The 17,307-nt window shown below is 41.8% G+C and overlaps 1 protein-coding gene across 5 annotated transcripts; it reads right to left on the bottom strand.

The window, feature by feature from the left end:
• Positions 1–2,108: 2,108 nt before the first annotated feature.
• Positions 2,109–16,630, bottom strand: anln (anillin, actin binding protein). 5 transcript variants are annotated; one of them, XM_071907548.2, is made up of 24 exons: positions 16,492–16,630; positions 14,295–14,445; positions 13,521–13,961; positions 12,601–12,935; positions 11,535–11,982; positions 10,989–11,191; positions 10,761–10,868; positions 10,539–10,650; positions 9,882–10,204; positions 9,617–9,765; positions 9,366–9,507; positions 8,558–8,693; positions 7,892–8,068; positions 7,476–7,602; positions 7,206–7,254; positions 7,059–7,112; positions 6,000–6,032; positions 5,831–5,849; positions 5,574–5,686; positions 5,217–5,270; positions 4,758–4,844; positions 4,528–4,635; positions 3,610–3,782; positions 2,109–3,212 (listed from the first exon to the last, which is right to left on the bottom strand). In XM_071907548.2, exons 1-24 carry the CDS (start codon positions 16,507–16,509, stop codon positions 3,098–3,100), a joined length of 3,675 nt encoding a protein of 1,224 aa, XP_071763649.2. In that variant the 5' UTR covers positions 16,510–16,630; the 3' UTR covers positions 2,109–3,097. The 5 variants fall into 5 exon arrangements, with proteins under 5 accessions (XP_071763649.2, XP_078146452.1, XP_078146454.1 ...); XM_078290326.1 differs by having other exon boundaries at positions 9,882–10,201; XM_078290328.1 differs by having other exon boundaries at positions 10,539–10,644.
• Between the last annotated feature and the right edge of the window lie 677 nt (positions 16,631–17,307).

Genomic DNA, 17,307 nt, shown 5'->3' with positions numbered 1-17,307 from the left:
TAAATCCTGGGTTGACAGAGCGAGTTGATAACAACCATCATAACTTAATGTAAATCTGATGGAAATTTTAAAGGCAAAGAGAGTCACTGTGGGATGATAATCATCTTATTTGCTTTTGAAATATCACATGCAAAATGAACTTTGGGTCTGCTATTGATGTATCACTAAGAGAAAGAGAGAACAGCCAATCAGGAAAGGGCTCTCCTAAATTCAATCAGCTGTCACAATTCTCCATACAATTTTGAGATGAATAAAAATAAACAACAGTAAAACAGCCAATCAGGAAAGGGGGAGGGGCTTAAATGACATGACCAATCAATAGGTCACGTTATCCCGAGTCCAACGAGCCATCACTCATGTCAATACAACTTTGGGATCAGTAGAAATAGAAAATCCATAGGAAATTCTCCTGAGCTACTCCTGCCAGTGCAACTTGGAGATTATCAGATATAAACGATTAAACATGCAACGTTGGGATCAATAGATAAAGATGATCAAAATAAAGCCAATCAGGAAAGGGGGAGGGGCTGAAATGACATCGCCAATCGATAGGAAAATCCTTCCTGAATCTGATGAACAATCACGAATGTCAATGTGTCTTTGGGATCAATAGATATAGATGATGCAAAGCAGGATACATTCTTTTTCTGGGACCATCCGATGGACGATGAAAAAACATCCAATTGGGAAAGAGGGAGGGGCTTAAATGACATCACTATTCAATAGGAAAGTCCGGCACGCCATTACTCATGTCAGTGGAAGTTCGGGATCAATAGAGATAGTTGATGAAAACATGTCTTGGAAGGCTGAAGGTGCTGGATATCGTTGGGGTGTCATGGTTGGTTGACATGTCTCTTCAGTGTCACACAGATTTCTGGAACAGTGTCTTTATATTGGCAGACTGGCATGGTGTCCCTCACTTTCGTGGAATCAAACTGCTCAGCTTCCCTGGGAAATCTTATGCCAAGGTGCGGGAAAAGAGACCAATTGTTGAACCTCTGATTCAGGAGGAACTATGCAGATTCTGTCCTGGTCGCAGAACAGTGGACCAGATTTTTACTATTTCACAGATAATGGACGGGTCATGGGAGTTTGCTAGTCCTGTCTAAATGTGGATTTGTCTGAGTGTGACTTGGTAGGGATGAGGGTCAGTACTTCCCAGTCTGACGCCATGGTTCTCTCCCGGAAAATGGTTGCCTGCCCCATTCAGATGAAGGCTGAGCAACTGCCCCAAGTGGAGGAGTTCTCAGATATCTTAGGTCTTATTCAAGAGTGAGGGTAAAGGGGATTGTAAGATTGACCGCTAGTTAGGTGCAGCGGCTGAAATAATGTGGGTGTTGTATTGGACTGTGGTGTTGAAGAGAGAGCTGAGCCACTAATGTGTTATTAATTTAAATATTGATGTGACATCATAGTATAAACAAACACCTGTGATTGCATAAGTTAATTTGAAAAGCAATGAACCAACCCAAAATTACCACTCATACCACTACTTATGTCGTTTAGCTACTGTTGACATATAATTGAATAAATAACATTTCAAAATTTGCTTTCTCAAAAGAACAAAACTAACATAAAATAAACAAATTTTAAAAATGAGTTACTTGCACTCCTTTTTGTTACCATTTCATAAAGGCAAAAAGCCAGTGGAGGCCATGATTTACATCGATTTTAGAGGTTTTAACAATGCTTCTTATGTTCTCAAATGACTAAATCACAGCATTGATTGTTGCAAAAGGAAAAATGTGAGCGTTAATTCAACCACTTCTGTACTTTACTTTCATAATAGTAAAGTGTGGCACACATACACAAGTGTAATTGTTACATTGTTTTCATAAAGCCATGAAAGGATCAATGTGTAGTATTTCTGATTTACTGAAGCATAAATGCTTAGTAAACATCAGCACACATACACAGAATAGAACCAGAAAATACAGACCTTTTTAAAATGACAGGTCTCATGTTGCACAGCTTTTCCAAAAAGTTGATGCAACATGCAAAACCTATTAAACCCCAGATCATGGTGGATTTCAGTGAATGATGCACTAATAAAGAAACCAGGACTCAAGAAGCAGCAAGTAACCATGTCCAGTTTGGTCAAAGCAGGCATTTATTGAAGTCTTACTGTTCCACAAATACCTGATAGATTGAGTGAGGAATGCTTGGAGTGCTTTTAAGTAACAGATTAAAGTACTAATATAGTTCTTGCTCATTCCTATACTGTAGAATAAAATAAAATGTTTGTAGAAGCATAAAACATTGTGTGTAGTATGTTCAATCCAAAGTAATTCTTGGACTGAGAAAAACGTTTGCAACAGAAAATCTGTCCATCTGAAAATACATTTACCAGCACCTACATGGGCGATCAAACCTTAACCCCTGTTAGCCAAAACCATTTAAAACGTCAACATGGAAACTAATCACATAAACAATTAATCAAAACAAACATGACAAAAATATCTTATTGAAAGCTGTGGTATAATTGGCATCAAAAACCTATGCATGGCACTCAGCATGATGAGAAGGCATTTGAAAGTCCTGCCAGTTGTAAAAGCTATTGTTGAAAATAAAATTGTTTGTGTATTCCAAAGATATCAGATAGTGTTCTATGCTATCATGCAGGATAAAAAGTAGAGCATTCATTCATACATAAAATTGTGGTGCCTCAAATTGATATTGAATTAGTATTGCAACACCATTTATATATTGATTTAAGCTTTGAAACCAAACAATATTATAATTTAAAGCCATGCATTTTGTCTACAATATGGTAAGTATAACATAAAAAACAAAAGCTGGCAACCCGAGAATACCTCAAATTGGAGTATCCCAACAATTTGGAAATATATAAAATATAGGCTTTAAGAAACAGTGCCAAGCCACCTGTCCTCCACAAAATACTGTACTGAAATGTTTCAAAAGTATGGCTTTTTTCTCATATCTATAACTTATGTGTTTGATTACTTATGCTTGTGTAAAGTATCCACCAGTAAACAATATTCAACAACTTTCGTACTGTATTGCACTTAGTAATTGCAGGTGTCACTGATATTGTCCGTCCATAAGAGAGAAGGGCCAGTGTGACGGAGGGCAGAACTCACAGAGGCCTGTAACAGGAGTCTGGCTGCCACATGCGCAGATCCACCACAATCTGGTTCAGTTTATTCATCCACAAATTCCTCTCGTCCTTGGTGTCGGCGCTCAGCCAGTTTCTAGACAGGAAAAAAACATCATAATTCAGACGTTTAGCAATGCCACGTTTCTCAGCGTTATTTACAGTGAAAATTAGGGTTAGACTGATATATCAGGCTGATACTGGTCTTTAAATAACAGGAGGCACTTTTCTCATCACAGCAGGTTTCAGTGGAGAGTGTCCCATGGTCTTAATGCTGTTTCAGAGGCTTTTCTACCCTTCCAATAATAAATCTGGGGGGGATTTTTGTCATGAAAATGGTCAAATCTAAAAGTTATTGAATATTGGCACTAAATATCAGCCATCAGCAGTGTCAATCCAAAAGTATCGGTATTGGCCTTCAAAACCCCATATCAGTCAAACCCTAGTGAGAATGCATATTTTGCACAGGTAACATAATACAAGAAGGTACTTACTTGGTGACACACATGGTGTTCTTGCACTGACTGACCAGCGTCTCCTTGTCGTCCTCTCTTTGTGGTCTGACAGTGATGAGCTCAAAGGTGTTTGGCCTGGCACAAAACTCCCGGTTGGCCGGTTCCACCTTCTTACTAGTACAGTTAGCCAGGTTGATGCGACCGATTGGACTCTGACGAGGAGAACATATAAAAAAAAAACAGAGAGAGGGAACAGTCAGGTGAGACTTGGCTATTTGAGCCAATCTTGCTTGACACTTTCAAAGTGTTTTTCAAACCTGTAAGGTACACTGAAAAGTATAAAAGAAGTTTGCTAAACAGACTCACTGTTACATAAACCCAGTGTAAAGTGTACATTAATTGCTGGCTAGTTAGATAAAATCACTCTTAATGTAAATTCAATGCAGAATTCTGTGGTGTTCATTTGTCAGGTTGAGGAGAGACTGAAACAGAGGGAAGAACAGAGAGGCGTGGCCAGTGTCCCTGTCACAGCTGTGACATCTGCCTAAAATGAGCCAGGGATTGTGGACTGACTCAATAGTATGTTCTAAATTTGGAGCATATAGAGTCTGTTGTAGACGTGTTGCTGTTGTAAATGTGAAGGGCCCTTAAAGTAGCTTAATGAACAAATAGGGAATTCTTAGTGCTTAGTGCCCTTCCTCCCCTTTCATTTCAGATCACGTTCTCCCTCCTGGGTTGATTTGGAAACACAGCAAGAAAACTCCCTCCCAAAAAGGTTTTCAATTGTTTAGTTGTTCTGTGCAATTGTACTGGTTCAACTGCTGTGCTCTCATATGGCCAAAAATACCCAACAAAGTGGGAAACCACCTCAGGGTTAGAAATGACTGCTCTAAACAAAAAAAGCATGTGTGAAAACACCCTAAGATATCGAAAGTTGTGGGACAGAGCAGGGGTTACCTTGCGTTTCTCATCGTCTGGGTAGGTCCAGTAGGAGATGCAGTATCCCGACAGGACACACCACCTCCTGTGCCAGGCTCCAAATCCACTAACATCCTCAAACATTGTCTGAAAAAATATGATGTTACAGTCTATATGAGAAAACATTTGCATAGGGAAGTAGCGTTACCGCCACAATGCCTGCTCTAGCTTTAGTTTATGTGGTGATGATTTGATGCGCTTGCACTCACCAGGAAGCCCCTCTCCTCCACCTTAGAGCCGACTTCACACTGCATCTTGAGGTAGATGTGGCCCTCCAGAGGGCACAAGAACGGCACCTTCACACCATATGACAGAATTACAGATTATTATTCATGAAAAACCTTGGCGTAACGTCACCATCAATTCAGAAAGGGTTAAAAGTTACAAGATGTGGTTAAACAAACACCCGGTTGCAATGCAAGTCTGTTCTTATGAGGAAGGTCAAACTAGTTAAAAAAACGGTTGCTTGAAAGCGCCTGTCAAGTGCAGACTAACTGATTGAACACACACAATTTAGATTTCCTTATGATAACAGACTTGGAATCAGATTAAGATTAGAATGTTAGTGACATAATGGAGTAAGATTTTGCTGTGTCATACTGTTTCTCTCACCCTTTCCCACACAAACTGAACAAAAGAAATTAACTGGCCATGGGGCAAGTAGTAACCTTGTTATGAAACATGTCACTGAGTAGTTCCCTTTCACTTCCTTCATATTTGATCTAAAAGAGAGAAATGGAGGCGAGTGAATGAGTGCCAGGGCCAGCACACATTGTCTGATGAGAACTAACAGGTATACTCTGAGTCTCCATTAAGCCTGCACACAGATATAGGACTGTGATCCCAGCTCCGAGCCTCAGTGAGCTAATCTGTCAGCTCCTCACATATAGTCCATGTGTTTTCAGACAGAAACCAGCCACATTTGAAATGCAGGATGAATTAAGGATAAAGAGGAAAATTCATACAGTGAGTATGAAACAGTAGTAAGAAGATTCACAAAATTGGACATTTAATGGCTTCTATACCTTCTCCAAGGGAAATTTGTTTATCCCAATAGAGGAAAGAGTAAGCTTGTGCGATCCGACGAGGGCAAAGTTACTGGTGCGAACAGCATTGGGGCCTCCTGGACTAGCCACAACTGCAGATAGATGAGATGAGAAATACTGCATGAATCCTCGGAAGATCAACTCATGATATATAAGCATACAATCTTGTATGTAATACAAAAGGATTCTGTCACATTTGAATCAGCAATCAGAGTTTTTGATGTATTTTCACTTACCTGGAGTTTGGCTGCTCTTCTGCAAGGAAAAATAAAAGATGAAGGGATAAGTTGAAAAGAAAAGGACTCTCACACTCAAGTGAGAATTAGTTTTTAATGTGGTATTCTTGGGAATTTATTTGACACCAAAAAAAAAAGTGTCAGTAGAAAGTAAATTTGAAAGGCTTACAGTAATGGCGAGGAATCTCTTTGGAGTGATGGCCTAGAAAGATGAAAATAAAGCAAAATATTACTATCAACAATGAACAGGTTACCACAGTGTGACAAAGAATGCACTGAGTTCCCTGATTGCCCTGCAAGGCATTGTGGGTATCAGAGTCTTTGCTATTATCACAACACAACAGAAGTTCAAATGGCTGTATTTTCTTCAAAACCCAACATAACATGTGGCTTGGTAGATCTCTTTAAAATTATGTTTCTGATCAATTGGTAGACTTTCAAGTGGATTGATTACATGTCATGATTTTACAGTCAGTTGAACTTTTTGTGCAAAATGAATTGATAGGTTAATAACTTGCTCATTTTTTGACCGATCCCGTAGCTTTTCGCAAACCAAGTAAAAGGCACATTCAATCAATTTACTTGCCAAATTTCATGTCATTCTGACAAGTGGTCATGGGAAGAATTTTTGAAGGTTTTTCAAAAAATCCAAAATGACGTCCAAAAATTACTAATGCCCAACTTATTGGGCTGAACACATAACAACAACAATAATAATAATAGGAATCTCTACAAACATAATAGGTAACCTAAATATAATGTGCTGCCTATGTCTCTGGCTAGTTAACATCCTAATCAACTGAATGAAACAGTCAATCCACCTGAAACCATTCACAATGTGTGGGAAAACAGCATATAGTTTTACAGTAGTGGCACTGTTCAAAGTAGCATCTATCCACCCGCACCGTGCACACCCACCAACAAGTGAGGGATTTTATACAGAAACTGTCCATACCGAAATACACAAATCATAGGCCTCATGAATATGTCTCCAGATTGTCTGAACAAACACACACACACACACACACACACACACACACACACACACACACACACACACACACACACACACACACACACACACACACACACACACACACACACACACACACACACACACACACACACACACACACATACACACACACGCTTTAAGCCTCTTAACATGTGCCACCATTCTGACAATGTGTCTTGCACATGGGATTTACCAAGAAAGGGGGGAAATTACCTTTGACTTGCTGGGCTTCTTCCTCTTGTCATTGAACAGCTCACGCTTCTGCACCTAGAGTCATCGGTAATTATACAAGATTGAAATGAATCAGTATTTAATCAGTAAGATAGCAGCACATGACGTGAAATGATGCAAGACACTCACCAGGCAATAGACCTCAATATCAATTTCAAAGTCATTGGAGACATCAGACCTGAAGATGAAAAGGGGGAGGGGTATTTTGTGTCAGTATCTTTTAATTTGATTATGATCTTGACAAAAATTTTAAAAAATTAAGTATTTTATTCTTGTCAGGCTGGAAAAGCATCTGAAACAGTACAAAAATTCTCCATTGAAAGTAACAGTAATAAGGAGTTAATAATAATAACCATCAGGAGTTTCAACCTTTCGTATGAGCAGGGGGCTTTGACTTACATGATGAACTTGGTAGTGAAGGTGAGGGCGTCCCCACTGAGGCCGCTGTGTGTGCTTGATAATGGAGTAGCCACAGTGTTCTCCGCTCCAGCCCGAATCATGATGAAGAAGTAGTGTTTGGTTGACTCTGGAATAACCGAGAGACAGAGTTTAGCACTCTTGTCCCGTCATATACCCCTAATACTGGTCCACTTGTTGAAGAAGACAGGGTTAGTAGTGTTTTCTTACTCATAAATGTGAATTAGCAGGCCACCACCTCATCATGTGCATGTTCTCATAAGCAATTCATTAAAACACAGTGTGGTGCAAAAAATACCACCTGCTCTAGACAGATGATTTTGCTCACTGCAATTGTTTGTCACCGTTCAGTTTTCTAAAGAAAGGCCTGCATTAGGTTGTATACAGGTGGAGTCTACCTGGCTTGTTGGCAGTGGAACAAACAAAGTCTGCCTTAAGAGGCAGACGCAACTCCTGCAGGGAGATGGAGCCCTTGGAGGCAGAGACGCTGATGTCCATAGGGGCCTTCCTCTGGCCTGCTGGGCCCTCGCCCTTCAGACGGTCCAACTCCGCCTTCAGCGCCACCCTCCTCTCCGCTGGAAAACAAAAACAGGAATAGTTAGTCGTCTTGTTACAAATGGTTCAGATAGCCACATAAACGCACTGCAATACTGCAGGATGACTACAGGTTTCTACAAGGTGAATTCAAGACTTTTTAAGAAGCTAGGTCAGCTTAGGCCAGTACAAATAAAAAGCAAGAACAATTTCACCCCCAACATTAGCCTGAAAAGTAAAGCAAAACAACACAAAACAGTAAAGTATGCATCTGTACAACGATTAGAAAAATTGTGCATCAAGGAAAAGCTTCTTAAACTTCTAAAACCATATCCAAGACACTGAACCACAATTAAGACCGTATGGCCTTGAATTTAGATAATTCAATTTAAAACATTTTAAGACTTTTAAAAAGGACCAGCAAACACCCTGTACTGAATCATTTCCTTGCTGCTGGTCTGGATGGATGGACGCCTGCCCTTCATACCGGTAAGCTGAGTGTGAGTGTATTGAATGGCTGCTTAACTCACTTGCCACCAGCAGTAGCCTCTCGGCCTCAGCCTCCACCTGGGATCCTTTGCCGTGCTCTTCATCTGTGCAGCAGTTGAGCGCCTGGCTGGCCTGGTGGATGACTGTCTGCTGCAGGTTCATCTCATTGGTCAGAATCTACATAGACAGACAAAAGATTGACAGTTTATCCCATTAAGTGCATGATGGAGGAGGGTAAATGGGAACACCATTCAGTAAACACTGCATTTGTTTCACAAAGATAAAAATATTGGTATGCAGTGGATAGTGCAAATAGACTCTCACTCTGTCCTACAAGCTTTATACCATAAAACCACCACAAACTGAAAAAGAATAAGAAGAAAACAAAATGGAACCAGAAATGCAAGGTGTATTGCCAACAGCTGTTTTTAACAGTGTTGTTTTAAAGTGTATTTTTCCTCTACGTTTGCATTTTAACAGGCAAGTGAATTAAAATAACACGTAAACTGTCTCACTTGTGTCTTTTTGGCCTGACAATATGCTGCAACATTATTTGTCCAACAGATGGCGAGATAGAGGTCTATTTGATGACCACAAATCTGTATTCTTTAATCTTGATCTTGTGGTATCTGGATGAGAATGATCCTATACGATCATTTTTTGGAAAAAATGACTCAAAATCTTCAAGATCAGTATGAGCCTGTATTGCAAAAAGGGGATTAAAAAACCTTTATATATGAAACTGTGCCCTGGTGTTACAAATCCCTATCAAGCTTTTCCTGGCTACATTAAAACCATTGCAATGGATGTTTAAGTAGATTGTTAATCTAGAATGTCTTCATTTCAAACCTTCATCCTCTGTTTGATGCTGACGAGGCTGGAGCCTCTGGGCTCCTCTGCTCTGTGAGAAACATCCTCCTTCCTCACAATGACCTGCTTCACACTGGGCTTCTCAGTCTCCTTCACCCTGATGGACCTGTATGCATCGACGCTAACATACACACGGGAAAGCAGAGACATTCAGATCATGCACACTGAGACAGCAAGGACCAGCAAGTTGAATACTCTTATACAACTGAGGGCTACATGGGAGCACTTACCTGTAGGGCAGTTTATGGTCATCGTCTGAGGCCTCGACGCTGTCTGAGGAGCCGGTCCGAATCATGTGAGCCCTCTGGAATTTGCTAGGTCTGGAAACACTGTCAGGAGTTTTACTCTTCTCATTGAACGAGCAGGCTGGAGTTGATGTCTGGACAAAGATATGAAGGCCATGAATGCAGGGGAACAGGTCTGAGGCTGTACTATACAGATAGGCAATGGTACATACAGTTAGCGCTTCTTGAAGTTTTCCAGCTTGGTACCTACCATTATTCTCCTCTCTGGACTCTTTACCACAGCTGCCACCGTCTCTGCAAGTGGAGTGAGGAGGGACATGGAGGAAATATTCAGGGCATCTTCCTCTTCACCCTCCTCTTCCTCATCACTATGCTGATCATCACTCTGCTCCAGGACTCCATCAAACAGCTCGTTGATAACCGCAGAGTTGATGGACTGGTCGACGTTCATCTCTATCTCCTGGACCACCTCTTCTTCTGGGATTTCATCAGAGGGTTTCTGTACCGAGTAGTCAACTCTCCTCAGAGGACTTGAGGTTGAGGCTGGAGGTGAGACCACCAATCCATGTCCTGCTATTTGACAAAACATTATAACTGTAACTGTATTTATAGAGCACTTTTCAAAACACGGTTACAAAGGGTTCACAGAACAGCATATAAGGAAAACAATAAAACAACCAAAACCACCAACAGTGATAAAACAGTGCAGTGATGAAATAAAATCACCAAGAGCAGTGATAAAATAAACAAATAAAATGACAGTAAAAGAGAAAGATGATAGAAAACATAAATTCCTTGACGGAGGTAGTAAGTGCTGAGTAGAGTGGCCAATGCTGGTAACTGACCACACATATGTGCACTAACAAATAAAAATGTTACAAAAATCAATGTGAAATATCATATGTACCTGCAGAGCTGAAGTTGGTGGTGGTATCTGTACTCTCAGCAGAGGGTGCTGTTGGTTCATCATGTGGCTGAGGCTTGGCCACCTGGCACTCCAGAGGCTGCTGCACCTGCTCCTAACAAACAGATTTAGGCAATGAAAACATGAATGTTCCATAAAATGACAAAACATATCAACTTTGACAGTTGTCTGTCAGATGCACTATATTCAAATTCATCAGCCCACCTTGATCTCACTGCTCTTCTTGGTTTCTGCCCCTTCATCCTTGTTTCTCCACATGTTGTCCCCCTTCTGGAAGCGATTGCGAATCAGGGCCAGCTCAGACTCACGCTCCTACAATAAGGAGGATATTTGTGAATCTCATTTTGCTATTCTGGTAACAAAAACAAGCTGAAAACAAAACAAGCATCACTCACAACAGTAGAGGATATCCTATCTACAACATTAACCCACCAGCTTCTGTCTCTGGGTGAGATCGGCGGTGGTTGTATTGGCAACCTGGGCGGCTCTGAGCCTCTCCTGGACCAGTCTGGTGCTGGGGGTTACTGATGGGGTCACAGTTGGGGTCTTGGCCTGGGCGGCTCCCCCTGCTGGGGAGCTCTGGTTTGAACGCTCCTGGCACCTCTCTCCAAAGCGCTCCAGGAAAGACTTCACACCTGTTGAGAATCAAGGGTAGATGTAACTAATTACATTTCGATTTTTTAAATTACCATTACAGTTGTAATCTGTGTTCTAATGTATTTTTTTTAATTAAATGTTGCCTTTAGGCAGCGGTCACTGATCTTGGTCAGTATTTAAATTAATTATTGAAAATACTGCAGCCAAACAACTGGTAGACCAGTCTGAACTTCCAGTACTTCTACTTTAGGAGAATATTTTAATGCTCTTTTCAATAATCAACTGTGCGGAATAAAAGACTGAGGTGGAAGAATGGAACCCATTACCGAATACAAAATGTGATAAAATGCAGACTCCAAAATTAAGTGCAATGTGCCTCACCAGGTGCTCCGGCCATGGCTTTTTGCTGCAGGGGTGTAGAAGAGTCCTTGGTGGCAACCCTGTCTCTGTTCTGGAGGGCAGAGGGGCCAGAGGTGATGGGCTTGACTAAGTGGTCCGGCTTCTTTGGGCTAGAGGTGAAGTCAAGACCTCTGGAAAGGCCCTGATTCTTTAGGGGGCTTTGAGACACTGGTGCTGAGGAGGACGGAGCAGCCTTCTGGGGACTGGATGGGTAGGCCGTCCCCTGGTTAGAGCTCTTCTCGGGGCTGGAGGTGTAGGCTGTCCCCTGGTTAGAGCTCTTCTGGGGGCTGGAGGTGTAGGCTGTCCCCTGGTTAGAACTCTTCTGGGGACTGGCTATTGGCTGAACTGCTGGTCTGGCTGCAGGGACGTTAGCCTTCTGAGGGCTTGGGAAAATCACTCGGCTAGGCTTGACTGGAGAGTAGAGAGGCTGCTGAAAAGATAGATTTTACATTTTAGGCCTTTAGCTGGCGCTCTTATCCAGAGAGACCTGCAATCATTGCAACAGCAGAATAAGCTTCAATTTCTAGATAACCAAAAATTACAAGCAACCACAAATAAGGAGCGCATAGGTCATAGCCTCAGTGCCCATATAATATTCCTGTCACTATAGAATGATCATATGAAAGCAAAGTGCTAGGAAAAGACATAAAATAAGAGCTAAGGAGATAGAAGATTGTTTAGAGAAAGTAGAGAGTGAATCATTCGCAGTGTGGGGTCATTCTTGAAGAGATGAGTAAATATACATTTATTATACAAATAAAAGTAATGAATGTGGCAAATAACCAATCAAATATTCATAAAATGCATGTACTTCATTCTAAGTTATATCTATAATTTTTTTGTGCTTATAAAATGCATCAGTAAGCATCATGTGTTCTCATAATAGACCTGGTAGTCATAGAAAGTGTCACAAAGTTAATAATAATTAATAATGAAAAGTATGGAATAAAAGTAATCAGATTCACTGAAATAGACATGGACACATCAAATAACATTCTTGTCCGTTTGTGCTGAGGAATAATAAAAAGACAACTCAGCGAAAACCTACCTGATTAGAGCTGGATGTGGGTTTGGTGCTCGCCGTCTGGTTGGCCAGCACATGGTCTGCAGCGCATGGTTTACTGCTGGCAGCCACAGCGGCGTCTCTGGAGGCCAGCTTGGGAACACAGGCGGTACCAGGCTTCCCTTGTGCATTGTCTTTGCGAATGGGCGGGTGGCTTAGGTCGTCCTCCCAGGACCCGATGGTGGCAGCGAGGTTGGCGAGCCGGCCTTTCCTCCCTACCCGAGGTTCTGAGGACGCAGTGGGGACGGCAACTGGTGGGATGTCGACCTGTCTCTTCAGTGGGGATGGGGGGGCACAGTTTGGAGCTGCATCTGAGGTGCCTGAAAAGGTAGTAACATGTTGTCTAAGGCCAGGGAAATGCAACATGACTAAGACTGTGGAAAGACTGGACATCACACAACTGGCGCTCACAGATTTTCATTGTCTTGCATCGCAGAGGCACATACACTGACGACAAGTTGGATTTGGGGAACACACACCTTTAATGACAAGCTGAATTTGGGGAACACACACTTAACGACATGCTGAATTAAAGGAACCTACACTTTACAACCGGTGCGATTTGGGGAACACACACTTGACGACCAGCTAGATTTGTGGAACACACACTACTAACGCCATGCAATCACACAATCTTGCAAAAACACAAACCCTATCACCACAACAACACACAACAAACATGGAAGTGAAACATTTTTCTTTTCACAGTTCCTGTTTTTTTTTTTTCTCTGGCGCTCAACTCTCACTGGCTATTGCCATTCTCTATTCAGATTTGAGTGGTTGACCAGCTCACACTAGAGGAGGACCTCAAGACATGTCCAGATTTTAGTTGTAAAAATCAAACGGTTCTAGTCCCGAATAAATAAAAACAAACCACATTCAAAAACGCACAAAAAGCTTCCTACCTTCGCTATCCCAATACTGCCTCTGATCTGCTAGTCTCTGCAGACGAGACCTCATGCCAGTAGTGGATGGAGTCGGGGCTTCCTTCAGGTCCTCCTTGTTCTTCTGCAGGGCTGCACTGGCAGGTACCATCTCCACTTCACTGCTGCTCAACGGACCGGGAGCTGGGGTCACGGCCATCTTTTCCTGCTCTGGTTGTACAGTTTTCATCTGCACTGGATGAGACTGGACAACGGGCCGGGCGGCAGTCTTCTCCAGGGAGGACGCATGGCGGATGCTGGCCGGACCGACCGGGGGTTTCCTGTCTGTGGGAGGATCGGGCAGCATAGGGACCGCAGGGAGAGTTGTAGCCGGCTCCTGGTTCTCCTCCCCGGCTGCAAGCTGCGCATTTTCCCCTGAGCATCTGCGCTTGGAGGGAGAAGGCTTGGAAGAGAGCTGTGGAACTGGAGGGGGGGAGAAGTTGTGGAAAAATTGAAGTCTAATGTAAGGTATATGGCAGCATTTGGGTTTATGATAATAATAATAAAAAAATATTTGTATAGCACTTTTTTAAAGAGGTTACAAAGTGCTTTAACAATCAAATAAAAGCACATAAGGGTAAGGAAAAGAGGTTAAAAATTTGAGTAAAAAACATCACAGAACATTAACATCACCCACTGCGTTTACTTTAGCTGAGACTGGATAGTATTATGACTATTTCTATGATTATTTCAACAACAGAGTACTACAAAAACCCCACTAACAACTGTGTGGCAATACACAAAGTGTGTTCATACCTTTGTCAATGACTGGCTCACTGATCACACTATTGGTCTCAGCCAACGGCTCCCTGGCCCTTTTAGTCATCTGTCTGTTTGCTGCAGTTGGTCTCTCTGCCATTTTCTTCTGCAGGTTCTCCCTGCGGGCCCGGGTCCGCTCCAGCAGTTTCTGGTTTGACAAAAGCAGAATTTCATTTTAAATAGTTACTCCAGCAGCTGCTTTATACCTATACAGCAGAAACGTGTTTATCCAAGCCGTCGACTTTGAGACCATCTGTAGACTTTAGTTGCTTCTGATCACATTTCGTTGGTTTTGTTTGAAATGAATGTATCATTCCCTACACTTGACTCCAGGTGTTTCCTTTTAGGTGGTGACATCAATTAATTCAAGTTAGAGAACTTGGGGTCCAAATAAAACCCAGAGATCCCAAGTAGTATTTATGACCTGAAAGCTGAGGTGAGCAACATTCTGAGCCCGTATCTACAGTCTTTCCAATGAGACATGAATGCAGCATTATATTGACAACTGCAACTGCACCACCTACTGGAACTGATCCTGAAATGTGCCATGGAGCAAAACAGTCTCAGAACGTAAATGACCCCATTGACAAAAGAAATTCTTCGGAAAACGGTAGAAATTATAAATTTTGTGCCCAAGCTATGTTATACTATTGAGACGTTTTAATGGTTGGAAAAGTGTGTATGCATAAACATGTTTATAATTTGAACAAGTGTAGGAAAGGAATTTCAAGTTCCCTTCCCGAGGGAGCTGGAAAAACAAAGTCCCCCTGTATGTTGATGGTTGTCGTTACTCAGGAGGAACCTGTTTTTTTCAACGTACTTCTGACTGTACATAAAATCACATAATTGTACATAATTGGCATTGCAGCATAGCGTTTTCTAGCGTGACCTCTAGTGGTAAATCAAATCTATGCTGTGACACAGAATCCTAGTTTGAGAACTCATCATAATCACACACTTGTTGCTGTATGAGACCTGGAATTGTGTGTGATTCGTCATGTGGCTCATTCAAATAAGGCCAAATAGGGTGATTTCTCCACCGTCCCTGATGGGCGTTGGCCAACAGGTCACACGATGTCTGCAAATGCAAATGGTGTGAAAAACAAAGGCACAGCGCATTGCATCTATGGAGGCTAACTTACAAGTGGCAAAACAGTTGGACTTGTAGCGTAGACAGACAAAACAGACCTCTTCTGGTATAGATAAAAAGGCCTCTGTTTGCTTGCCCTCTTTCCATCCTCTCGTGAAAACCCCTTCCCTTGGCCTCCCAGGCAGACTGCCACGCAATCTGATTTACAGCCCTGTAACTGTGCAAGACCCAACACATTCCTGCAGCTCCACTGCCGCCTGCACATTTCCTCTAGGCAACATGGAAAACTTGAGGCTGCGTTTAGCATCATTCCTAAGGAATGAGCCACTCCTCTGTTTGTGGTTCCCGGTCATTGGATCTGAAATCTCTCTGAAACTCTATTGGCCATGACATGGAGTGACAAGAATTTCCAGTTAGCTGCAACAGCATGAATACAGTAAGGAGAGAAAGAAATCCTTGCTTTTCATTCAATAGAAGGTTTGACATGGCTCAGGCTGCTCAGCTGGACTGGAAGCATTATGAGCTAGGTGTTGGACAAATTCCAAGGCTGACACATAGCATTGCCTTAATTGGAGACAACTCAGTTTAATTTTAGTAACGTTACGTTACATGGGCTTGGAATGGTAATCTTACTATGGCGTGATTTTGACTGAGTACAGGGATTGAGTATATGGATAGGAATGTCACTAACGTTATATCATGAAATGACACATACTGGTTACCTTGGAAAAGCTGGTTAGTAACCAACCGACTATCTTGGCAACTACCTTTACTGCAGATAGAAGTTTAGGTTACTAATTATTAACGTTATTTCAGATTACCTACATTTGTTTAAGTTGCTAACGTTTGCCACAACACAAAGAACAAACACGTGACATGCTTTTATCTTAGATCTTTGATCTGATGGTAGAGTCCCCTATTCAATAAGCAGTTGCTGAAAAGATTACTCAAATGGCTATGTTAGCAAACAAAGTTTGCTCTACCACCATAGCAGCTGTCTAACAATTTGTTAGCTAAAACAAAAACAGGAAACGTTACGTTAGGCTAACGTTACCACTTAGGTAGCTAATGTGTTATTTCAATGTAGATAGCTCACCGACTCACCTCAGTAAATGGATCCATTCCGGAGACAGTTTATCCCTACTCGAATAATATTTCAACAACTAGCTGTTTTACTACTCTATTACACCAGAGTGTACAGAAAGAGGACGTGGTGAGCTGGACGCCGCTCAGCTCCTCTTCTCTCCTCACACAAACAACTGTCTGTTCAAATTTGAATTTCAGCGCTGCGGCTACTGCGCAGACTCCGGCAGTTGAACAAAACACTCGAAAACCAATCAGAAATAAGAGGCGGGGTTTAAGACAGACCCAGCCTATCACAGCCCGAGTGTACATCCTGTCACTTTCAAGGCGAAAACAATGCTGCCTTCAGTGCTGTCGGAAATCTTGTAATTACGAGTTGAGCGCACATGACCAGCTGGACCAGCTGCAATGTGATAGGAGCTCATGCGGAGCACTTGAAGGCAACAGATCAAATCAACCCGATCAAACAGATCTACTACTAAAGATCTACTACTACTAAACTACAGATCAACCCTCTATCAAAAAGCCAAACATTCCACTCCAAGACTGCTGCAGATAAAGATTATAAATGAAATAATAATAAAATTAATCTACTCTTTTACCACTGATAACATGGTGGTATATAGTTATAATGTCATGTATATATATGTTTCAAATATTAACAAACAAAATGAACGATTTGGTGATGTAGTTCCATCATAACAAATGGCATGGTAGGGCACAACTAGGCCTACTTGCTGGATGTTTGGTTTATGGTTGACATTACAATGTCTGATTTGCTGTAAAACATGAATTCAAATGTGTAAGTGTGAAAAAGCAGGAGAAACCATTGAAACT

Source organism: Centroberyx gerrardi, chromosome 19 (genome assembly GCF_048128805.1).
Source record: "Centroberyx gerrardi isolate f3 chromosome 19, fCenGer3.hap1.cur.20231027, whole genome shotgun sequence".
NCBI lineage: Eukaryota > Metazoa > Chordata > Actinopteri > Beryciformes > Berycidae > Centroberyx > Centroberyx gerrardi.
Note: the sequence above shows the minus strand (reverse complement) of the source record. Positions and strands in the feature narration are given on the sequence as shown.